We start from the raw sequence: 24,378 nt of genomic DNA, 5'->3' as shown, positions 1-24,378 counted from the left end.
CAACCATCAACGTCTTAATCTACCCCAAGTTGTGAATGACAAATTTTGTTCCCGGAATTTTGAGAAAGGATGTACTGATAAAAGGAAAATTGCCAACTGAATTGGTGAGGTTACGGATACATGAGTAGTATTTCATTATATTGGCTATGCTGGAGACAGAGACTTTATTGCTTTTGCCATTACTAGAAACTTAGATTCATGTCTGATCGGATACCTTACCATTTGAATAATAGTAGTTCTGTTATGTAGTGCAATACTTCAACCCGTATATACAGGTGTTCTGCTGCAACTATTGGCAATCATATGCACATCTGGATGGTAATGTTTCTTACATTTAGAGAAAACAAGTCAAACCTTCCATATATACAATAATCCCTTTGCTGAACATATCTTCAAGCAGCAAGGGTAGTAAAGCATCAAATTCTCAGCAACCTCCTGGAAGAGAATGGGTGGCTGTTGTTGTGTGCAAATAGAGAGCACACTGATGGAACTATTTGCTAACTAGTTGAATTGCATTTGTGGCGCATAATATCTGGCTAAAATAGGAGGTTTTGATTTCACTTCTTCTATCTGGCATACAGTAGTGTTTTCTTTCACATACATGCACTTCATTGCGGGCTCGTTCATGGTCTCCGTGCAGCTCATCATAGCTTCACGTGCAATTCGCATGCCCGTTTTTCCTCTCAGTTTTCGAGTAGAATAGAAATTTAGAAGTCTAGAACTTCATAAAATACGGGATTCAATAGCGGTATCGTGAAATCAACTTGTGTAAGTCTTTTTTTTTATATATACTCCCTCCGTTCCACTTTAGATGATGTTTTAGGGTTTTTTGTATGTTTCAAAATAGATGAGAGTTTAGCTATTTTCTCTAAATTCTCACTGATTTACCCCTGCTTTGGGACCACAACATTGCATTCATTGTCTCTGTTATCAGTGAGAGATAATTAATCTAATGTAAGATTTTAAATTTATTCTCTATAATCTTAGGATATTTGGTCATCCCAACTGGAATTATATGGAGATTCATAATTTATGCTAGAATCCATAAATAAAAAACTAGGAGGTTTAAATTTTTAGGAAGATATTAATATGGGTAGATTTGGAAAAAAATTATTCTCTTTGATGTTTCTTAATCTGCGTGAAAAACTCTACAACGTCATCTAAATTGGAACGGAGGGAGTATATATTTTACTTAGCTACTACTTACTAGGTTTCTCTCGTGCTATCAAAAGACTTTTATTAATATACGGGGGATTTGCATTTCCTCCTCAAAAAAAATGCCTATTTTGCATTACCCCTTTTAAAATCACTATTAGGCGAAACCCCCTTTAACATGGATGTGCCGTTACTGTCCTGTTAACAAAGCACGTGAAATACGCGTGCATATATTAAAATAAAAAATAATTATAGGCAACAAATAAAACTTTGGAATATCGATCCGATAACGGTACTGGTACCTTCATCACCTCTCCCGACACTAATTCTCTCTGGTTCACGATTAAACTAACACCAATTTCCCTTTGATTCTCACACACACAGAGAGAAACACACATTAGTCACCATCTTTAAAAAGATAAATCCCTAAATCTCGTTTCACGTAACCCTAATTTCAAAATTGATTGAAAAATTCTTACAGATCTTTGAAATTGGATTCATGGGTTTAGATAATTTACTGTTTTAGATGAAGGGTTCGAAAGAAGAAGAAGAATCAGACGAAGGGTTCACTTGTGTCTGGTTTTGTGGTGGTGGTGATCCGGTGGAGTAGATATTACTGAAAGTGAAGTTGGTGTGCTAAGAAGATGGTACACGTGTACTGCACGTGTTTAGTTAACAGGATATTGACGGCACATCCACGTTAAAGGGGGTTTCGCCTAATAGTGATTTATAAAGGGGATAATGCAAAATAGGCATCTTTTTTGAGGGGGAAACACAAAATCCCCCTTAATATATTTTTCTGTTTTTTTTTGTTCTCTATACCCAAAGTCATCGTCCAGACATCTTCAGTAAATAAAAGATCGATTTAAATCGTTAAATCTGCTTAGAATCTCTTAATTTTTTTTATTTGAACTAGAATCAGAGAGATTGAGATAGAGAGTGATAAAGAAGATGATCGAAATTGCATGTTTTTGGAGTATGATCAGAATTGCATACATAGTTGTCAGAACAACGTTATTCAGTTATGCGTTACTATTGGCTTTTAGACATATGAGAGGTCTATATAGAGAACTTGTTGAATGGTGGAGGGTTAATAATCTTCATGGACCAGTTCCAAAAACAACTGTTATAACGACGCCATTCAGTTATGGATTACTAATTGCTTTTGGGCATATCAGAGATCTATTTAGAAACTTCATTGAATGGTGGAGTGCTAGTAATAATCTTCATGGTTATGCACCAATCTGCATGAATGATTTCTTTACTAGACGACTGTATCGTCGTGTGCAGGATTGTTTCAATCGACCAATAGCAAGTGCTCCTGATTCTTGGATTGAAGTGGTTGAGCGTTACTCCAATGATCATAACAAGACACTAAAACGTACCACTAGCACACGCAGATACCTCAACTTAGGATCATACAATTACCTTGGGTTTGCAGCATCAGATGAATACTGTACCACGTGTAATCGAGCCATTAAAGAAATTTTCTGCAACCACATGCAGCACCCGTGTGGACGGCGGAACAACAACATTGCACGCGGAATTGGAAGAATGTGTTGCTAGCTTTGTTGGAAAAGAGACTGCTATGGTTACCGGTATGGGGTATGTCACAAACTCTGCCGTACTTCCAGTCCTTATAGGGAAGGGTGGGTTGATAATTAGTGACTCCTTCAGGTCGAGCTTTCCAACATAATTCACCATCCCATTTGGAAAAAGTTTTGAGAGAAGCAATTGCTGAGGGAGAAGGAAATGCGGATGGCCAGCTGCTGACACATAGACCTTGGAAAAAGATAATTGTGGTTGTAGAGGGAATATAGAGTATGGAAGGGGATCTTTGCAGACTTCCTGAGATTATAGCAGTCTGCAAGAAATATAAGGCATATACTTATTTGGATGAGGCCCACAATATCGGGGCAATAGGGAAATCCGGCAGAGGAGTTTGTGAGTTTCTACGAGTGGATACTGCTGATGTGGATATAATGATGGGGACTTTCTCAAAATCATTTGGATCATGCGGTGGTTACATTGCAGCCTCCAAGGAGGTTATTGAGTATCTAAAGTTAACCTGCCCTGCTCATCTTTATGCAACCGCAATTTCACCACCTGCTGCACAGCAAATCTTATCTTCCATAAAGGTTATTCTTGGGGACGATGGTTCTAGTAGAGGGGCTCAGAAACTTGCACGAATTCGTGAGAACAGCAACTTCTTCAGAACTGAGTTGCAGAAGATGGGATTTCAGGTTATAGGAGATAATGACTCTCCGGCAATGTCCATAATGGTTTACAATCCAGCAAAAATATCTGCCTTTTCTCGAGAGTGCTTTAAGAGGAAAGTTGATGTTGTCGCAGTTGGTTACCCAGCAATAAAACAATTGATGTTGGCCAGGGTACGGATCTGCATATCTGCTTCTCACACCAGGGAGGACCTGTTAACAGCGCTTGAGGTTATCAGCCAAGTTGGTGATCTCGTCGGCATAAAGTACTTTCCTGCTGAGCCGAAGAATCAGCAGTGCAAAGGAAGATTGAAACTCGATGAAGAAAGAAATGTCATTTCCGATGAAGAGACCCTCGAGGAAGACACAGGTGAAACCTCGAGTCTGTGGTAATGTAATGTCACGTAATGATTGATCTCTATAACGCACATAATTCTTAATTAGATTAACCAATCATACTTTGTTCCACCTTTAGCGTCCAGAAGGCTCCAGAGTTTGCCATGTCTTTCACTCGGGCTACTTGGTCACCTACTTGGCTACTAATGTTTAACTCTTCCTGAATGGCACATCATAGGCTTTGTATGGTACAATTCTTAACTCCTAAATCGCTCACTTAAATAGCGATTGATCACCTAAAAGTGATATATTACTAGATTTTATACTTCTGGCGTTATTTTTGTTGAGATCAGAATGTATTGCTCTGTTAACTTTAACAATTTCTGGAAACCAAAATAACAATTTGTTGGTTTTTAGAGTGCCAAGTACGCAGCATTGCTGTTACATAATCTGGAACGCTGCAGTGCAGATAAGGTTGTCTAGTCGATATGTATAAAGAATTCTTTACCCACTAATCAATGCTAGAACTAGCTGAGTCACTTCTCTACTTTCGTAAACACAAACACGTTGCACAAACTTTGCGACACTTGTCCATTCTTTTATTTTACAAACCCCCCAACTAAGCAAACTCTTACGTCTTTATAACCCATTTCTCTTTTGTTCTCCCTCCATCCATAGTTTCTCTTCTCATTCTCATCTCAAATATTACCATCTGCTTCATCAAAGATTCTTAGAAACGCATTTCTGTGCTACCATTCCTAAAACACCTTGCTCATATACTTGTACGCATAAGAAAACGTCCAAAATTTAGTAATGGCATCTGAGAAAGCTACTAGGAAAGATACAACAGAAGTTAGCACCAAGCAAGAACATCATGAAGAACCTAGAGTTGCAAAACTTGCTACCCATTTCGAATCTCTTGCTGAGAAAGCAAATCAACCTAGCCTACATCACAGTGATGAAGAATCTCATACTGAGAAAATCAAAGAACCTCATACTGGAAAAGAGAGAGATACTATGAAGAAAGCAGGTACTGATCAAGAACATGTTCAAGCTAAATCTCAATTCGAGGATTCAAACATTAGCCAAAGAAAACAACATCAAAAAACCCAAAGATGATTCCGCTACCAAAAATCAACAAAACCAGAAAACTACTACCACACAAGGGGAAGGTCCTCATGATCAAGGTGTGAGGAAATCACAATCACTGGAGGAAATTGGAATACATAGACAACAAGCACAACAGAACTCCATGGAAGCCATTAGAGCTGCAGAGGAAAGGTATGATAAGGCATCAAAGAAAGAGTCTCATCATGAGGAGGATGTGAAGAATCCTCAGTCTCTAGAGGAAGTTGGACAATACAGGCAACAAGCGCAACAGAATTCGATGGAGGCCATTAGAGCTGCAGAAGAGAGGTATGAAAAAGCTAAACAAGCTGGTTCTGCAGCACTACATGACGTAAAAGAATGTGTCGTTCGTGGGTTAGGAGCAGCTTCAACATATGTTGCTGATAAAAGTGTTGCAGCAAAAGATACCACCATTCAAAAAGGTTCACAAGTATTAGGGTACACAGCAGAAAAAGCTTCGAAAGGGTTATCAGCAACTAAAGATACAACTTTGGGCGTGGGGAAAACTGCATTAGATTATACACTACAAACAGCTGGACAAGCAAAGGATTTCACTGCAAAGAAAGCTGTTGAATCTAAAGATGCAGCTGTTGATGTTACTAAAAAAGCCGCAACTGTTGCAGTGAGAAAGCAGTAGAAGCGAAAGAAATGAGCTTAGGTGTTGGTAAAGCTGTTGTGGATTTAACAGTGGGGTGAAAGCTGAATATGTGGCAGTTAGTACTGGTAGTACTGCGGTTCATTATGTTGGCGAGAAAGCTGTGGACATTAAAGATACAGCCCTTGATGTCAGCAAAAGGACCGTTAATTATGCTGGTGAGAAAGTTGTTGCTGCTAAAGATGTTACCATAGAAGCAAGTAAGAAGGGTTTGGGTTATGCTGGTCAGAAATCATCTGAAGCTAAACAAGCAGCTGCTGATACCACTAGAAGTGCCATGGAGCAAACCAGCAAGAAACTCGAGGAAACTAACAAACCTTCTGGCGTCACAGAGAAGGCAAGCAGTAAACTTGAAGAAACCAACAAATACTCCGGTGTTGAGGTAAGAATTATCTTAGTTTATTTGATTCTTTAATTGCTTATTCTTGGAAGTAAATGTAGCCTAGAATTTAGATAGAGATTCTGAGTGAAACCCAGTCGCATTAAAGAAGTCTTGAACACTGTTACGTATTGTCTTCATTTAGCATGTCCCTGGTGCGGAGATGGGGTTTTACAAACCGGCCGGTGTCTATTATGTGTCCCTCACTCGTTCCGTCGGTTTTAATTAATGTTAATAAGTCAATTCAGATGGTGCAGATGGAGGATGGGATAGGGGTGGTCATTTCTAACAAAATTAAGGAACCCAAACATGAATTGTGCACTGCTGAACCAGTGAAGTCTAAACTATGAAATTGGCTACAACTTTTCGGGCTTTAAAACGACATCTGGATAGAAAATGCGGAATGATGGACTTTTGGGATTTTGTTTTGTTTATGCAGAGAGGAACAGAGGATAAAGACAAGGGACCAGAGAAGCATGTTGAGGGTATTGAAGAAACGGGGGAGGAAGTAGAAGTTCAACCCGCCCAGTTACTGGGAGCTGCTGGAGAAACCTTGGCTGAAATAGCCAAGAATGCTAAAGAGATGGTTGTTGATCCGGAAACTGAACTGGAGCAACACAAGGTTCTTGGCGACGTTGAATTGGAGCACCAACATCATGAACACCAACAGTAGCTATTCTGCATTACAAAGTTCATGGGAGTACATACAAAGTTTTTCATGTAGAATTGTTCTGCTTCTTTTTTTTTGCACTGTTTTTGTCTTGTTTTTGGAGAACGTGGATGAATGCCCAGTCTGTTATGCATATGTATTCCATCTATGAATTTGAAGTACTACTGAGTTTTAAGTATCCTAATCTAACTTGATGGAATTTTTTATCCTGAAGTTTGATCTTTGTTTTCCTGTGCTTGCATCAATGCTTATCAATCTAGCTTTACAATATTTAGACCATTCTAAGAATCAGATAGAAAAGTTAAGAGACGCAAGAGTTGCCTCCCTCTTGAAGAATTCTTATTGTGGCACCCATTTTTGGGATTGGCACTTTTGGACCATTATTATTGTAGTAGTACTGCTGCACAAATCTTGTATATGCAGAAATGAATGAACCTTTTTAAGATCAACCGAATAGGGAACAAAAGATTGGAGGATCAGTTCGTTGAAATAGACGAAGATGTGGCTCAGGGTTTAATTACCTGGGGCTAGGAAACTGACAGGAGGTGCACGCACTCGATTACCAAGATAGCCTTGGGTTAAGCCTACAGTTCTTGGTAGATGTGGCTCAGGGTTTAATTACCTGGGGCTAGGAAACTGACAGGAGGTGCACGCACTCGATTACCAAGATAGCCTTGGTTAAGCCTACAGTTCTTGGTAGATCCCCGAAACACTAAACCTTACGAGGACACAAAGAGTCTATGCTGCCAGATAGTACAGTAGACATTACAAGAACCTTAAAGCCAGCTTCTGAACAATTGAACTGGAGTCATTTAATGTAGAAACAAGACTAAGTTAGATGGCACTCACTCTGATGTCTTGACTATCAAATTAGGCCGGATTGCGACTAGTCACTACAACGTCTCTGCATAAAATAAGGAGGTGCACTCAGCTTTGAGGTGGATGGATTCATGTGTGGTTTCTAAAGAAGAATCTAAAACTACGGGAGATGAATGAGTGTGCTACTAATGCTACTTAGCTAGCTGCTTGGTCTAGCCAGAGCCCAGAATCCAGATAGATAGCGAATCTTACATTAAAATTTGGAGTGATCAGGCTACACCTTTGTGTAAAGGGCATTGCAGTCAGTGCACCTCTTGAAGTCCATCCAACTCTTTCAGAAGCTGCTCATTGTGCTTGTGGACTTGGCTGAACCGCTCCAGGCTTCCAGTATGGTTACTGTGATGGCCCTGAAAATGGTAAACATATGAAGAGCAACCTATGGCCACTATTACATAATTAGTAATTATTAACACCATATTGTCCAAAAAAAAAAACAAAGTAATTGACACCACAAACTAATTCAGATATATGAAGAGTACTACTGCATTTGATTTCCCACAATAGTATATAACATAATTACATGAATTGCGTTAGTTCCTCATCACGGGCTTCCTCTTTCTTGTCAGGGAATACAATGTAATAATACTTGGAGAAGTTATAATAAATCATGATCAGGATTGGCAATGGTACAAGTACGGATGAACAGATCAACATGTATGTAGTGTTACTGATGATACGGGTGGCAGGGAAGAAGAACCGGTAATGTTCTTGTATCAAAGCATTGGCTATAATTTTGTTTGCGGCTTCAGTCAAATGAAAACCATCCCAGTTCACACACTTTGATGGATCACCATAAACTCTTGCACCAACACTTCCACACTGAACAGATTTGTTGCAGTTGTATGGACCTTCACCTCCGCAACATGCTTTAAGAATCCCACTCTCAAATCCTGCAGAAAAACCGAAATTTCTATCGACCACAATCACAAAGATGCACTTGAACTTATTTCTAGGTAAACAAGGACACCAGCAAACCGTCAATCTAATGGGAAGTAAAACGCTGGTCTTAATTGTCATCTCCGATCAACATTGTCAACTTCATCAGTTGGCACTTGTGGATCAACACAATCAAGAAACACGATGCAATTATAAAATGGACGAACGCCTGTTAGCCTAAATTAAGATCGATGGAAGAGAAGGAAGATATACCAAATGGTTTAGGAGATTGGTAAATCTTCATGACAACACTGTAGTAATCAGCATAAATTATGTTGGTATGTGGGTGCATTTCCCTCAAAATATCCAACTCTTTCTGAAGCAATTTGTTGTGGTACATGGAGAACTCGTTTAACCACTTGATACAACCAGTCTCATCATAATCGGCTATTTCAGGGCTCCTGAATTCAGTTAAATACAGTGCTGCACACCCAATTGGTAAGTTTCCGGGGACCATGAATGTTACAGCACCTTCCTTTATCAAGACCTGTAGTCATTAATCCGATGCTAAGTACTCAGTAATTGGTACAGTAACGCTATGATTACAGTAATTTATTGCCGCACAATAAGTTTGGGGTCACATTTCAATACCTTTGATTACCTTTATGGCGAAGGAAATGGCTTTGATGATTTCGGGTATGAAAGTTTGAGTCTCTCCTAGACTTCTTCCTTGGAAGAATGGATGATTATAATCGTTTGTACCGATTTCTCCCATCAGAATTAGAGATGTTTTCAGAAATTCATGGCAATCATCTATAATAATGAAATAAATACGGAGTGATTATCTAGTCAACACAGAAATGACTGCAGGTGTTATACCAACGCTATGAGTTTGAACACACTTGCACAGCTAGCTAATCAATTCAAAAAATAAGCTAATCGCATAAACAGAAAAATTTCGAAAAGATTCAATTAGTCAACTGGTACTTCAATTCCCTGGAAAGGAAACTTGGATTTAGTCTTTGAACAAAGTAGAAAAGCTCCAGTTTTCGCGAGACGGAAGATCCTCATTTGTTTTTTCCTCTCTTTGTCTTGAAGGCCTAGTCCCCCTTCTTCTTTTTTCTTGATTTAATAAAATTTGCTACCCAGTGGGTAGTTTCGTTAAAAAAAAAAAAAAAGCCAACGTACTTGAAGATGGATTGCAAAGAGAAGGTAAGAGTTCTCTGAACCATTTGAGTTGAACTTTAAGAGAGGCATTCTTAGGAACTGAAACCTTTCTTTCTTCGAAGAAAGAAGCATCCAAAGCTGTAGCTCCCCCTACAGCGAAATTCACTTCCTGTCTTAAATCCTTACCGCTACTTGCTAGATACGGCGGGAGTAATGGCAGTCCTACAGATTTGGCTGAACAGACAAAAGAGGGTTATTACACTTTTGACAATGGTTTGCTAAAAGAAACTGTTGCCAAATTATCACCGAGGTCTTTTTGAAGATTCCATTTTTGGAAAACCACGATGGATCTGATACATACCAATGAAATCAATAACTAGGCGGCCATCAGAGGACCGACCAGTAGCTTGATGAAAATAGGTCTCTCCGTAAGGTAATTTGCCGACATATTCATCTGGGCTGGAGAAGAGTACATTTCCGGTGTCAGCGAGGGAGTCCCCAAAACTGAAAATGGATTTGTAAAATCCTAATACAGGATTAGCAGTTGTAAATAGAAGAAGACAGGTTATTAGCAGGAAAAGATACAGATGTGGAAAACTATTTGAAGCCATAGTACGAGTGGGAAAAACAAGATTGTTACATGATACTTACGGATATTGCTCAAGGGTGTACGATCTATAAAACAGTCTGGCTTGATTGGGGAATACCCAGATTAATTGCGGTATACCTAATAAGATAAAAGCTAGGTCATTCTGATGTAAAAGAAACCATCCCTTAACCATATGTTTTCTAAATGGCTAAATTGTCTGACACTAATTTAATTGAAATGATTAGATTAGTTAAACTAGTTAGATTAGTTAGTTGATTTATATGAGTGGATTTGGAGATAATTGAGAGTGAGAGATAGAGTGAAGTAGTAGAAGAAGTTTTTGGGGGAAAAAATTAGGGTTTTTGTGAAATTTGTGATATGAGTGAGATGAGTGATTCTAATCCTGATTTTGAAGTGGGGGATTCTTCTATCTTTCCTCCTACAGATGAGTACTTGTATGATGATCTACTAAATCATGATCAAATGGATTATATGCATGATCCTCACTTTTATGTTCCTTAAACTCAAGATGGGTATGGAAGTGATGAATGTCTTGAGCCAAACGTAGAATCCAATGACCAAGAAGAAGAGAATGGAGCTGCAAGTAATCAGGTAGACAACTTACGTGGTGAAGATTGTGATTTTTCCATGCAAATGATCGATTTTGGGTTTTTTTTTTCACTTTTGTTGCCCAGTATCGGTAAGGTCGACGATTGTCGATCATGCCGACTGTTAGCGTCGGCGTGGTCTTCATTGCATAATGCTCCGACTTTTCATGAGCAGTGTTTAGTCGGCAAGGTCGAAAATTTGAACCCTGCCGACTATAAGATTTTTTTGCAACACAGGAGATGTGTTTTGAAAATGTTTAAGCCGGCAGTGTTGGGACTATGTCGACCCTGCCGACTATAGTTTGGTCGGCACTGTGTTAGTCTTAGACCATGTCGAATTTTCTTTAGTCGGTGTTGTTTTATATATCGACCCTGCCGACTAGTGTAGTACATATCAACTAACTTGTGATGTTCTGTAGATTGCATTGGTACCGATGATCAGCCTCAAACTCACAGTGTTAGGGGTCCTAATACTTCAGCACATTGGGGTCAAATGGGTTATTGAGAAAGCAAAAGAGAAGATGTGCGTTCTAGTGAAAAACACCCAACAAAAAGATACGCGGTTTGAAATGGTATGCGAGTGTAATGGGTCACCGGAAGCAAGTCACAAGAGAAAGGGTTATGTGTATGATAAGAAGACGACGAGGGTGTACAAGACGAAGTCAAAGAAGTGTGGATGCCCATTCAAGATTATTTTTGGGAGGAACAAAGAAACCGATAACATGTGGAGAATGAGTAGAGTTGATATTAGTTGGCATAACCATAAAGATCCGAAAAGTCTTGTTGGGCACTGCCAAGTTGCCAAGTTGAAACCACACGAGTTCGAACAAGTAAGAACATGTTAGGGAATTAAACCAAGCAAGCTCCTTAGTAAGTTCAAGAGGGACGACCCGGATAACCTTTCTTCATTGTCTACAATTTATGCTGCCAAGGCAACTATCAAAAGAATTGAATGGGATGGAAGAAAGGTAATGGAAGAATCACAATGGTTGGCACACAAATACAACTACACGTTGAGACTGTAGAGTATCAAGATACAACTACAAGATGGATTTGAAGATAGTAGCAGCAAGCTGCCTTCTCTCTGAGAATTCAGAGTCTAACTTTCAATTGAAAGCAAATAAGTTTTTCATTAACTGAGTTTCACCTGAGTACAATCATTGGTCTTATAAGGACCAATCCCTAATAACTGCATCGAACAACTATTATTACATCCCAGTCTAACACAAAACTCAAGGAAATATCCTAACACTAATTCCACCCTATCTGTCTTAAAGTTACACCCAAGTGAAAGTAAAGCAATTACAAGATAAGTAAAGGCTAACTGCAGGATCATGACATTGCCCCTCCCATTTAAACATCCTTGTCCTCAAGGATAAAATCTGGGAACTGAGCCTTGATGTGAGCAGCATCCTCCGAAGTAGCATCTTCCTGAGCTGAGTTGCACCATTGTACCAAAATCTGCTGAACCTTGGAGGTACCTCTGAGTGTAACTCTAGTATCCAAAACATCCACAGGTTCCACCACAAACTGTCCTGCATGATCTACCAATGGTAATTGGGGTGATAAAGCAGCATGTACTCCAAGCTTCTTCTTTAACTGAAAGACATGAAAAACTGGATGGATTCTAGATCCCACAGGAAGTTTAAGCTTGTAAGCAACAACTCCAATTCTCTGGATAACCTCAAAGGGACCAAAATACTTGGCAGACAACTTGAAGTTCTTCCTTACAACAACTGAAGTCTGTTTGTATGGTTGAAGCTTTAAGAAAATTATATCTCCCACTGCAAATTCTCTATCAGATCTCTTTTGATCAGCAAAATACTTCATTCTGTGTTGAGCTTTGGAGAGATCATCATTTAATAGCTGGAGCATAAGATCCCTTTCCTGCAAATAGTTTTCTACAGTTGCAATAGAAGTAGCTGTGGGAATAGGAAAAATCAAATGAGGTAGAGCATAACCATATAATGCTTGGAAAGGGGACATCTTTAAGCTTGTGTGGTAGTTGGTGTTAAACCACCATTCAGCTAAGGCTAACCATTGGACCCATTGCTTGGGATGGGAGCTTGTCATACATCTCAGATATTTCTCAACACAAACATTAGTTCTTTCAGTCTGACCATCAGTTTGAGGATGGTATGCAGTACTGAGCTTCAGGGTGGTGCCTAGAGACTTGAACAGAGCCTGCCAGAATTGACTAATGAAAATCTTGTCTCTATCACTGACTATAGAGCTAGGAATACCATGGAGCTTGAATACTTGAGAAAGAAATTCCCTTGCAACTGTAGCAGCAGTGAATGGGTGGCCAAGAGGAATGAAATTACTATATTTAGTCAACCTGTCTACAACCACCAAAATAATATTCTTTTTGTATGACAACGGTAGTCCTTCAGTAAAATCAAGTGATATGTGTTGCCATGCAGAGTCAGGTATAGGGAGAGGTTGCAATATCCCTCCTGGAAGTGTATTTTCATCTTTATGACATTGGCAGACATCACAAGTGGTGACAAATTGAATTATGTCTCTCTTCATATTGGACCAAAAAAATGAAGCTTTAGCTCTGTGATAAGTGCCAGTAATGCCAGAATGGCCTCCTATAGAAGAAGCATGCAAGGAATGGAGAATAGATGATCTAAGAGCAATACTTGAACCAATATCGAGCCTGCCTTTGAATTTTAAGATGCCCTGTGAATAAGAGTAATGCCCCTGAGTTGGGGTGACTAGTAACTGAGTAATAAGCTGTTGTGATGTAGAGTCATACTCATAACTAGAGTGAATGTCCTGCATCCATTGTGGTTGAGATAAGGATAATGTAGAGCAAGTAGTTGTAGGGAGTCTGGACAGGGCATCAGCTGCTTTGTTTTCCATTCCTTTCTTCTACTTGATGACATAATAGAAACCCATGAGTTTGACAAGTCATTTTTGTTGTAATGCAGTAGACAAGTTTTGGTCCATCAAGTACTTTAAAATTTGGTGGTCCGTATGGATTACGAATTGTTGACTTCCTAAGTAATGCTTCCACTTTTGCACAGCCATGACAATGGCTAAAAATTCTTTCTCATATGTAGACAGAGCTAGTGCTTTAGGACCCAATGGCTTGCTGAGAAAAGCAATTGGCCTATTATTATGCATAAGTACAGCTCCAACCCTTCTTGAGCATGCATCAGTTTCAAGTGTAAAGGGATGAGAAAAATCTGGCAGTGCTAAGACTAGCGCAGAAGCCATGGCTTGCTTGAGGGCAGAGAAGGCTTGAGTGGCATCATCAGACCAAGAAAAAGAGTCCTTCTTTAGCATATCAGTAAGTGGTCTACAAATAGTGTCGTAGTGTTTAATGAATTCCCTGTAGTAACCCGTAAGTCCCAAGAACCCTCTGAGTTGCTTAAGTGTTTAAGGTTTTGGCCAATTGACCATGGCTGCAATCTTTTCAGGGTCAGCAGCAACACCACTTGCAGATATAATATGACCAAGGTACTCTAATTGTGGCTGAGCAAAAGCACATTTGGACATCTTGGCGAATAAATAATGCTTCCTTGGTAAAGATAATGTGAGTTGGAGATGCTCCAGATGGGATTCCATAGAAGGACTGTAAATCAAAATATCATCGAAAAACATAAGTTCAAATTTGCGAAGATACGACTGAAATAACTTATTCATGAGGGCCTGGAAAGTTGCAGGGGCATTAGTAAGCCCAAATGGCATAACCCTGAACTCGTAATAGCCGTGGTGAGTGCATGTCAGGTGCATAAAGTCTGATTTGATAATAACCTGAATGTAGATCAATCTTGGAAAATACTACAGACCCATTCAACTCATCTAGTAGTTCTTCAATAAGTGGTATAGGAAATTTATCCTTAACCGTAATGTAATTCAGTTTGGATAATCTACACAAAAACGCCAAGTGCCATCCTTCTTTTTGACTAAGAGGATAGGAGCAGCAAATGGGCTATGGCTCTTTTGGATGACACCAGTGGATAACATTTCAGAAACCAATGATTCAACGACAGACTTATGTATGTACGGTCACTTATAAGGCCGTTGGGAAGTAGGGTTTGAGCCAGTTTTGAGAGGTATTTTATGATCAAGTGATCGAGATGGAGGAAGGCCAGTTGGCTCTACGAAAACATCAGCAAAAGTATCCAAAAGTGTAGAAAATGCAGGTGTGGGTGGTGTGATGGGAGTGGATGATATAGAAAAAAATTGGCCAATAATTGTGGGTGTGTTATTCTTAAGGAATTTTACGAAAGAAGAACCACTAATTAAGCTAAGAGAAGGTTTAGAATGATTACCCTGCAGAGTGATATTACTGCCCTGATGAAGAAAAGAAATTCGCAGGTGAGAAAAGTTGAAAAGAACATCACCAAGTTGGCGAAGCCAGTCAGCTCCCAAGACGATGTCACATCCACCTAGAGGTAACGCCCGCAAGTTTGCCGAGAAGTGGTAGCCTTGCATCTCCCAAGTGAGGTTGTGGCAGATACCTTGACTTATTGTGTTATCATTATTAGCAACTGTAACAGTAAGAGATGCATGTAAACCCAATTTCGAAGTCAATGTAGCATCAATAAAACTATGTGTACTGCTTGTATCAATAAGAACAGTCACATGATGCTTGTTAATATGACCAGATATCCTGATTGTATCATGAGCAATGTTTCATGTTAAGGCATGTAAGGAGATTTCGATTGGGGATTCGCTACCCGAATGAGATGCATCACTAACTTCATCAGTGGTAAAGGCTCCTTGCTCATCTTGTTCATCATCAGCAATCAACATGAACAACTGTTGAGTTTTGCATTTATGACCTTGTCTATAGAATTCGTCACAATTGTAGCACAACCCCTTGTCCTTGCGAACTTGCATTTGAGCATGGGTTAATCGTTTCACAGGGGGAAGAGTGGCATCAGGTGAATGTTTTGTTGGGGTGAGTGGGTGTGTTACAATAGGTGGTAGTGAAGAACCATTTCCCTTTGAGAATGTAGATGGAAAAGAGAAAAATGGTTTGATGGTAGAGGGTGGGTGTGAAACAGATAATGGTGTAGGTGCAAATGGCCTAGAGAATGATTTAACTGGTCTAGGTTGCTGATGTAGTGAAGCTTGCTGTAATCTAGCTAGATAAAAAGCTGTGGAAGTACCATCTGGTTTAAATATTTGAACAACAGTATGTATTTCCTCCTTCAACCCACTAATGAAACTCAGGGTATAAAAAATCTCAGGAAGAGATGGATTTTTAGCTACCATATAACTCTTATAGTGTTCCCATTTATCATAATAGTCCTCTATTGTGGTTGATTGAGACAATTTATTAAAACTTCCCACATAGTTATCATGAGCAACATCTTCAAAACAAGCATATAAATACTGAACAAAAGTAGCCCAAGTAATCGATTGTTTACCTTGTTGGTAGTTGAGATACCATGGATCAACCTGAGAATCGAAGTTTCATGCAGCCATATCAACACGTTCTTCTTCAGGTAAGTTATGAAGGTGAAAATATCTTTCACATTTAAGAACCCAACCACGAGGGTTTCTACCATTGAATCTAGGGAAATCTACCTTCGGGGTACGAGTGAATTTACCATGAGCAGGGAATACTCTTGATAAGTTGACGGATGTCGTCGAATGGACCGCTCTGAGGAGGTGGAGGAGCACCAGATGTTTGTGGATCTGGATGGCGATTTGAACCATGTTGTTGAATATTTGAAAGTAGATCGAAGATAGAAAGAAGTCTAGAATCCAAATTGTCAACAGAAGTCCTCAAGGAGCTAATGTCGTCTTTGATAGAACCCATTTCCTCCTTGATTTCGATGATAGATTCAGAATTTTGATTAATGTTGGTGGTGATTTCTTGCAGTTTTTCCTTGTTAGCCATAATAACAGGTTCCAAGATAGAGGCTGATACCAATTGTAGAGTATCAAGATACAACTACAAGATGAATTTGAAGATAGTAGCAGCAAGCTGCCTTCTCTCTGAGGATTCAGAGCCTAACTTTTAATTGAAAGCAAATAAGTTTTTCATTAACTAAGTTTCACCTGAGTACAATCATTGGTCTTATAAGGACCAATCCCTAATAACTACATCCAACAGCTATTATTACATCTCAGTCTAACACAAAACTCAAGTAAATATCCTAACACTAATTCCACCCTATCTTTCTTAAAGTTACACCCAAGTGAAAGTAAAGCAATTACAAGCTAATTAAAGGCTAACTGCAGGATCATGACAGAGACACCATGAGCCATCGGAGGGGAAGGTGGATCGTATTTTTCTTGCGCATCCTGATATGATTCAATTGGGCCGGTGCTTTTACCAAGTTTTGTTCATGGATTGTACTTATAAGAAGAATAGGTACAACATGCCTTTGTTGAACATTGTAGGAAAAACCTCGGATAAGCAATCGTTCATGGTGGCATGGTATTTTATGGATCGTGAGAAGGATGATAGCTATATTTGGGAATTAGAAACTTTGAAGCTTCTCTACCACGAAGACGAGACTCCCGGGATTGTAGTGACCGACAACGAGCAAGCAATAATGAACGCCTCTGAGGATAGTTTTTCCCAATGCACAAAATTTGCTTTGCACTTGGAATATACAATGCAATTTTAGAAAGAATTGTAGGAGTCATATCCAAAATCCAAAGGCAAAGAAAGGTACTAAACGTGAAAAGGAGGAAGATGAACGTCTTAGTAAACTAACTAAAGAGGAGAGAGGGGAAGAGAATAAGAAAGAAGACGAAGAATGGAAAGAAGGTGAAATCAAGTTTGGGTTATTAATGAAAGATGGGATAAGTTGGTTTGGTCGATGAGTGTGGCAAGATATGAGATAAACTTGAAGGAGTTCGAGGATGATTGGGGCACTAATTACCCCAAAGTAGTGGAATATTGCAAGAGACAATGGTTGACGCCACACAAAGAGAGGTTTGTGTATGCTTTTACTTACAACTATAAACATTTCAAACTTGAGTCCACAAGTATGGTAGAGCAAGCTCATGGGAGACTAAAAGGTCTACTTTTCACGAGTCAAAATGGGATTGTCACGGTGCAACATGCTATCCATGAGTACACTAATAATGATATCGACAAGATAAGAAAGCAATTCGAAGAAAGTAGGTTCCGGAAGTTGAAGGAGTTTAAGGAGGATGATTGGTTGCTTGTTGGTATACATAAAAACGTCTCTCATTGGGCAATACGTTTCATGATGAAACATATCAAGTTGTATCAAAAGTATTGTAGTTGCAGGAAATCCTACAACATACCCCTTGTATTATCATGACTATGATTTCTAGATCTAAACTTATTTGATATGAAAATAAAGATAAAGATAATGAAAATATAAAATAAGACACAAGATTTACGTGGTTCGATCAATTTGATCTACATCCACAGGGTTAGGTTTCACTATGATCATTGAATTACATATGAATTACATTGAGACTCCATTAATGAGTATTTGGAGCTTTCTCTCTCTCTGGTTTTTTGGGGAAGAATAAGAAGATAATAATAATAATACCAGTTTCTTTTCTCTCTCCTACCTTTCTCTTTATATAAGATGTTACCCAGTGGATGACAACTCATATACAATTAAGATTTCCCCTAATTTCGGATCTGGCTTGCGATGATATCGCAAGCTTACAAATGTTAATTTCGCAGATCTTCTAATCTTCGCAAAGTTATTACATTTTTCTTATGTTTAAGCTAATATCACCTATTGTGTCGTTTCTCAAAGTGCTCTGCGACATTTTTGTAATGCGTTGTTAAGAATTTCGCGAGCGTATTGTTGTCGCGGAATTCTGATCCTACATCTTGCCTCTTTTTTCTTGAATATTGCTTGAAGAGCGATCTTCAGGAAAACATCCGTTGTTGTAATTGTTGGAGCGAGATACGTGTTGTTGGAGTAATCTTTGATCTTTGTTGATGAAGGAACGAGCGAAAGAATACTGGACTTGAAAAGTACGTACTTTCCTCTATTCTTTTGTGAAGTTCCGGAATGTTGCGAAGTAAATAAGAAGTATCATCTCTTGAAGTATGCGAAGTATGAAGTATCCTTGAAGAAGTATAAGAAGTACTCAATCCTTGAAATATATAAGAAATATGAAGTATGAAGTATCCTTTGAGAAGTATAAGAAGTACTTAATCCTCGAAATATATAAGAAGTATTCATCCTTGAATGAGAATAATAAGTATTGCCTCTATTCATGCGAAATTATTACTCCATTTTTGGTAATTCTTGCCGAGAAAATAAATAACATAAAATGTTTTCTTGGTAATCCAAAGTTGCCTCTGTTCTTTATCTATGAGGGTAGAATCCTTGAGAAAATGTTGAATGTGCGAATTGTTTCTTCATTCTTATCTTGCCTCTGTCTCATGTTTTGTGCTCATGCGATAGTATAATCTCTTCAAGTTGCTTATAATTGTGCGAAATAATTGAGCGAGATAATCATATCATTCGAAATAATCACATTCTACGAAATTCTGAATAATCTTGCGAAATTCTGAATAATCCTGTGAAATTCTGAGTAATCCTGAATAATTCTGCTAAATTCTGCGATATTATTGCAAAATTCTGCAATATTATTCCGTACAGTTTTGTAAAGTACTTGTGCGAATATAAAGCTTATGTGATGATTATGTTATGAAATGTGTATGCGATGTTTATGCTATGAAATGCTTATGCAATGCTTTTATGATGCGAGTATGATGCTTGTATGATGAGAATGCTTATCTATTGCAATGTATAGCTAATGTTTGTGTTACTTAGCTCATTTTGCACGCTAAAATTGATGTAGCTTTAAATTGCCTCCATTCTCCATTTCTCTGGATTTTTCTTTAGTGTACGCATTCCTATTCGTGTAGTTATTGTTCCTCACAAGTTCTTACTTGTGTTTCATCTTTCCTTTTTCCTGCACTATTAGTATCTCATAACAGTATGATCATAGTATCAAGTCTGCGGCATTTTCACTGCCTTAGTTTCATTTCCATATACATATTCGCAAGCTTATTTGCTTACATATAATCATTCTCGCAAGCTTACTTGCTTACTCATTTTCTTATGTGGTCTTATTTTGCCTTCCTAGTTAAAGGTCTTATTTTTCCACCTCTTGTCATTGCGACAAAATCGCAGGACGTCTTTGCACTTTCATGCAAAAACCCATTGATCTTGCCTTAACTTTTTCTTTTGTATTATTGCCTCTTCAGGATTGTTGCGACAATATGACAGGCCTAAATATTCTTGCGAAAATAAAGCCCCATGACATTGCCGTCTTGCGACGAAATTGCAGGACGTCTTCACACTTTCATGTAATGACCTATTGATCTCGTCTTATCTTTTTCTCTAGTATTATTGCCTCTTCAGGATTATCGCACAAATATGACAAGTCTTAATACCCTTGCGAGTAAAAAGCCTCATGACATTTGCGTCTTAAGACACTTATCAGCTCCCTAATGGAGGGTGCCGCCCTTATCTCCCCCCTGGTTGCCCCTTCAAGGAGGCGTACTTCTACCATACAAGGTTAGCTCCTCCCATCCGGTCTTAACAAAAACCAGTTGTTTTCGCAGCCTCTTATCCCTTTTACCTATAGGGCTTATGGTTACGAGACTGCACCCTAAGTGGGGTTTTCTTCGGGCCGAGTGCAGTATAAGCCAAGACTTGTCAAAAATGGCAAGGTACGCTCCAGACGCCCCTGGAACTCTTGACTCAACCGTGTACCTCGGCGCCTTGATCAGATACTGCACTCCTTGGGAGAGTCCTTATTACCTTAGTCGCCCAACCTAAGTCATAAGCTTAAGCTGAGAATCTAAGGTGCCTCTCCCAGATGGGCTTTATTGACCCCAAATCTCCATGACTCAGGTTCCGGAGGCGGTGTAACCTTTACCTGAGCCATGCAACAGGTACCCCCTTATATGACCTACTTTAGGTCTTACATTTGCCTCTTGCGAAATTGTATTCGCGAACTAGGGTGTACGCCATAAAGGTTCGCCCCTTTCTCTTTTTGTTTCTGCGAAATTTTCGCGTCTCTTTGTTTCTGCGAAATGTTCGCGTTTCTTTATTCTCTCATTCATCTTTTCATTTCTGTCATCTCTTTCATTCATTCTTTCATTCTCATAATATCATATCATTTGAATCAAAATAAATATTCAGGAGAAATTCTAATACATGGTAACTCTGAAATCTTTGTAGTTGTGAAATCTTTGTAATTCTGCGATTTTATCGCGTTTTGTAAATCAAATCAAAAATCTTTTATTTTCTGTAAAAGAAATATCCTAGACAATTATATAAATTGGATTTTCTCGGTTTTTTGTAATTTTGAAATCTTTGTAATCGTGCGATTGAATGGTTTTTTGTAAATCAAATCAAAAATATTTTTATTCGTTCTTAATATAAAGTAAAATGTGCAAGGAAGTGGTACTTATCTTTCATGTGAGTCGCTGTTGTTGTCAAAGAAGTGAATAAATGCTTTGGAATGTATGAATTTCGCGCAGCAAAAAGAAGTGTGAGAAGTGAGACTTGAACCCTTGTCATGCGTCTTGGATTTTCTCGCACCATACTAACTGTGCTAAGCCTCTCTTGAGAAGTAATCAAATACCAACTCTGCGAAATGAATATGTACGAAGCAAAAATTATTTGGTCACAGGGAGAATCGAACCCATGCCCTCTAGTTTGCGTACTCCTTCTCTGACCATCTGCGCTACTTGTTGCTTGCGAAAGAAACACACAATGCTGTAACTATATTGTACTTCTTTGCCTTTATGATTTCAAAAATGTGCGAAAAATAATCTTGATGAAGGGACTCGAACTCGTGACTTGTTGCTTCCTTTCTCCAACTCAAACCATCTGTGCGAGTTTCTGGTTGTGATTGGAAGGTACAATTCGCCTAGCTTATTTTTATTTAATCGATCTTTGTATAAATTTTGTCTTCGTCTTTCTTTTCTTCTCATGTGTGGGTGATATTTCTCCATTAGTTGTTTACTCTTTTGTTTCTCTCCCTTAACTTCCCGTGCTTCCTTGATGAACTTTCTTTGCTGAAACTCTTCCTCCCTTATCTGTTCATGGTAGAAGTCTATGTGATGATAAAATAAGAGCATCTATTGCATCTTGTTTTGCGTGATTATTCATGGTAGAAATCTACTGCATTTTATTTTGTGAAATTCGCATAGCTCATTTGGCTGACTCCTTTTATAAGTTGTCCCTCTTTGCGAGATAAGCTGTTCCGTGTGCTTATTTCGCAAGTTTATTTCTTTGAAAATAATCCTCTTCTTGCCAATTAATCTTTAATGAGCTGACGGTGAACTTTGTCTACTACTTGACCAAGTTGTGTTTCTCCTGATGTTTCGCTAGTGATATGGTTGTTTTGGTGCAAGTTAATCTACTCCTGCTCTACTTATCTTTGCTGAAGCAATTTTCGCACGTTGTAAACTTGATATCACTTCGCCTGAACCCTCGAATTGGTCTTTGTTGTAAATTCAGCTGGAATATGATCTTCATCCAAACATCATCATCAAATTTGCATACTTGCTTTGCTTCATAAAGGTTCTATTTGGGATTGTCTTCGTAGACTATCCTTCTTCGCTGCAATCAACTAAGTTTATTCAATTAGCAATTTAGGTCGAGAGTTATAATATATAACTGATAGTCCCTATAACTTCGTAACTGGGAAAACCCCAAATCAACTATAAATTTCTGATACACAGTGTTTTTGAAATCAACCACATGGGTTTGTAAAACGTAGCTTGATTGTATCAAGACTGCTTTGAAAAATCCTTTTGAATCTTGTTTTTAATATGAAATCAATTTTTGATGAAGAACAATTAAAGATTTTATGAAACTCTTTCCCAAAAATTTGTTTGTAAATATCCAGATCTGAATTTTTGACAACAAAATTGAAGAGATAGAGAGGTTTAGGAGAGGAGATTGTCTTGATTATCTGCTGCTGTTTCTTTAACCAAGTGGATATGCTGGCTGAGACAACGAGATTTCTCTGCTACTTCAACTAACTTTGTTGGATCTTGCTCGACCAAATTTCATGAAAATCTCTGGATTTTTTCTTTGAATTAACAAGTTGCAGGCGGATAAATCCTTTACTCTCCCTGTTTCTAGCGCCAAAATGTAGTTGCAGGAAATCCTACAACACACCCCTTGTATTATCATGACTATGATTTCTAGATCTAAACTTATTTGATATGAAAATAAAGATAAAGATAATGAAAATAGAAAATAAGACACAAGATTTACATGATTCGATCAATTTGATCTACATCCACGGGGTTAGGTTTCACTATGATCATTGAATTACATTGAGACTCCATTAATGAGTATTTGGAGCTCTCTCTCTCTCTGGTTTTTTGGGGAAGAATAAGAAGATAATAATAATACCAGTTTCTTTTCTCTCTCCTACCTTTCTCTTTATATAGGATGCTACTTAGTGGATGACAGCTCATATACAGTTAAGATTTACCCTAATTTCGGATCTGGCTTGCGATGATCTCGCAAGCTTACAAATGTTAATTTCGCAGATCTTCTAATCTTCGCAAAGTTATTACATTTTTCTTATGTTTAAGCTAATATCACCTATTGTGTCGTTTCTTAAAGTGCTCTGCGACATTTTTGTAATACGTTGTTAAGAATTTCGCGAGCGTATCGTTGTCGCGAAATTCTGATCCTACAAGTATAATGACCCGCGAACTCCTTGTAAGTGTAGGATAATGAAGGCTATCGGACTTTCATGTCGTCATATGTTTGGTAGGCATAAAACTCCCATTCCGATTGAAGATATAGATCCTTATTGGAAGCAACTATCTTTCAAACCGGCTCCAAGAGAAGATCCCGGTGAAGAGTTTGGCGACATGGAACTTGGGAGAACAATCCTCGATAAGTACCCCATGCACGTTGAATAGGTTGGACAAACAAACTATGAATCACAAGTTGATGCCGATTGTTTACCCTTTTATATAAGAACTTCAAGAACCAGGGAAACAAGATCCAAAGGGTAGACCGCCTACAAAAACAAGGGCGGAACAAATGGAACAAATTAAAGAGTGTTTGAGTACAAAATGCGATCCATCCGGACATGATTATACCGAGGCGCAATACAAAGATGAGTCGGATAAAATGAAAAGAGGTCATCCAAGGAAAGAAACAACTACACCAACAGTTTCAAACTTGAATCCAAATGAAACTCCACCTCTTGAGAGTTAAGCAAGTGTTGTAAAGAAAAGGGGTCGGCCGAGCAAAGAAAAAACTACACCAACCGTTTCAAACTTGAATCCAAATGAAACTCCACTTCTTGAGAGTCAAGCAAGTGTTGTAAAGAAAAGGGGTAGGACGAGCAAAGAAAAAACTACACCAACCATTTCAAACTTGAATCCAAATAAAACTCCACTTCTTGAGAGTCAAGAAAGTCAAGGAGATGTTGTGAAGAAAAGAGGTCGTCCGAGGAAGGTAGTAAAACCGGTATTGGAAGAGTATCGCGTACAACTCCCTCAAATTATTCGAGAGTTCGTTATTGGTACCGACGACGTCCCAAAGGATGGAAATTGTGGGTTTCACGTTGATACATGTGTATCTTCCTCTCTCCGAGAACTAGTGATCCTCAAGAAGGATTGAGGATAGAATTATAATTTAAGGAAGGAATACTGATTTTTAGGCAGTATTCTTGGATAAATAAATATTCCTAAACAAGGTAATATTTAGGGGTGCACATACCCTATCCATATCCGCCATTTCTACCC

The 24,378-nt window shown here is 38.6% G+C and overlaps 2 protein-coding genes and 1 pseudogene across 2 annotated transcripts; 2 read left to right on the top strand and 1 right to left on the bottom strand.

Annotated features, from left to right (window-relative positions):
- Positions 1 to 2,205: 2,205 nt before the first annotated feature.
- Positions 2,206 to 3,764, top strand: LOC113354309 (annotated as a pseudogene).
- Positions 3,765 to 4,607: 843 nt separating this feature from the next.
- Positions 4,608 to 6,542, top strand: LOC113354298 (embryonic protein DC-8-like). Its single transcript, XM_026597669.1, has 4 exons — positions 4,608 to 5,430; positions 5,463 to 5,499; positions 5,550 to 5,872; positions 6,309 to 6,542. The coding sequence occupies exons 1-4, from the start codon at positions 4,753 to 4,755 to the stop codon at positions 6,540 to 6,542; spliced, it is 1,272 nt and encodes a 423-aa protein (XP_026453454.1). The 5' UTR covers positions 4,608 to 4,752.
- A 1,363-nt stretch (positions 6,543 to 7,905) lies between these two features.
- Positions 7,906 to 10,074, bottom strand: LOC113334183 (sinapine esterase-like). Its single transcript, XM_026580531.1, has 5 exons — positions 9,823 to 10,074; positions 9,483 to 9,695; positions 8,956 to 9,107; positions 8,568 to 8,841; positions 7,906 to 8,308 (listed from the first exon to the last, which is right to left on the bottom strand). The coding sequence occupies exons 1-5, from the start codon at positions 10,070 to 10,072 to the stop codon at positions 7,935 to 7,937; spliced, it is 1,263 nt and encodes a 420-aa protein (XP_026436316.1). The 5' UTR covers positions 10,073 to 10,074; the 3' UTR covers positions 7,906 to 7,934.
- Positions 10,075 to 24,378: the final 14,304 nt, after the last annotated feature.

Source organism: Papaver somniferum, chromosome 1 (genome assembly GCF_003573695.1).
Source record: "Papaver somniferum cultivar HN1 chromosome 1, ASM357369v1, whole genome shotgun sequence".
NCBI lineage: Eukaryota > Viridiplantae > Streptophyta > Magnoliopsida > Ranunculales > Papaveraceae > Papaver > Papaver somniferum.
Note: the sequence above shows the minus strand (reverse complement) of the source record. Positions and strands in the feature narration are given on the sequence as shown.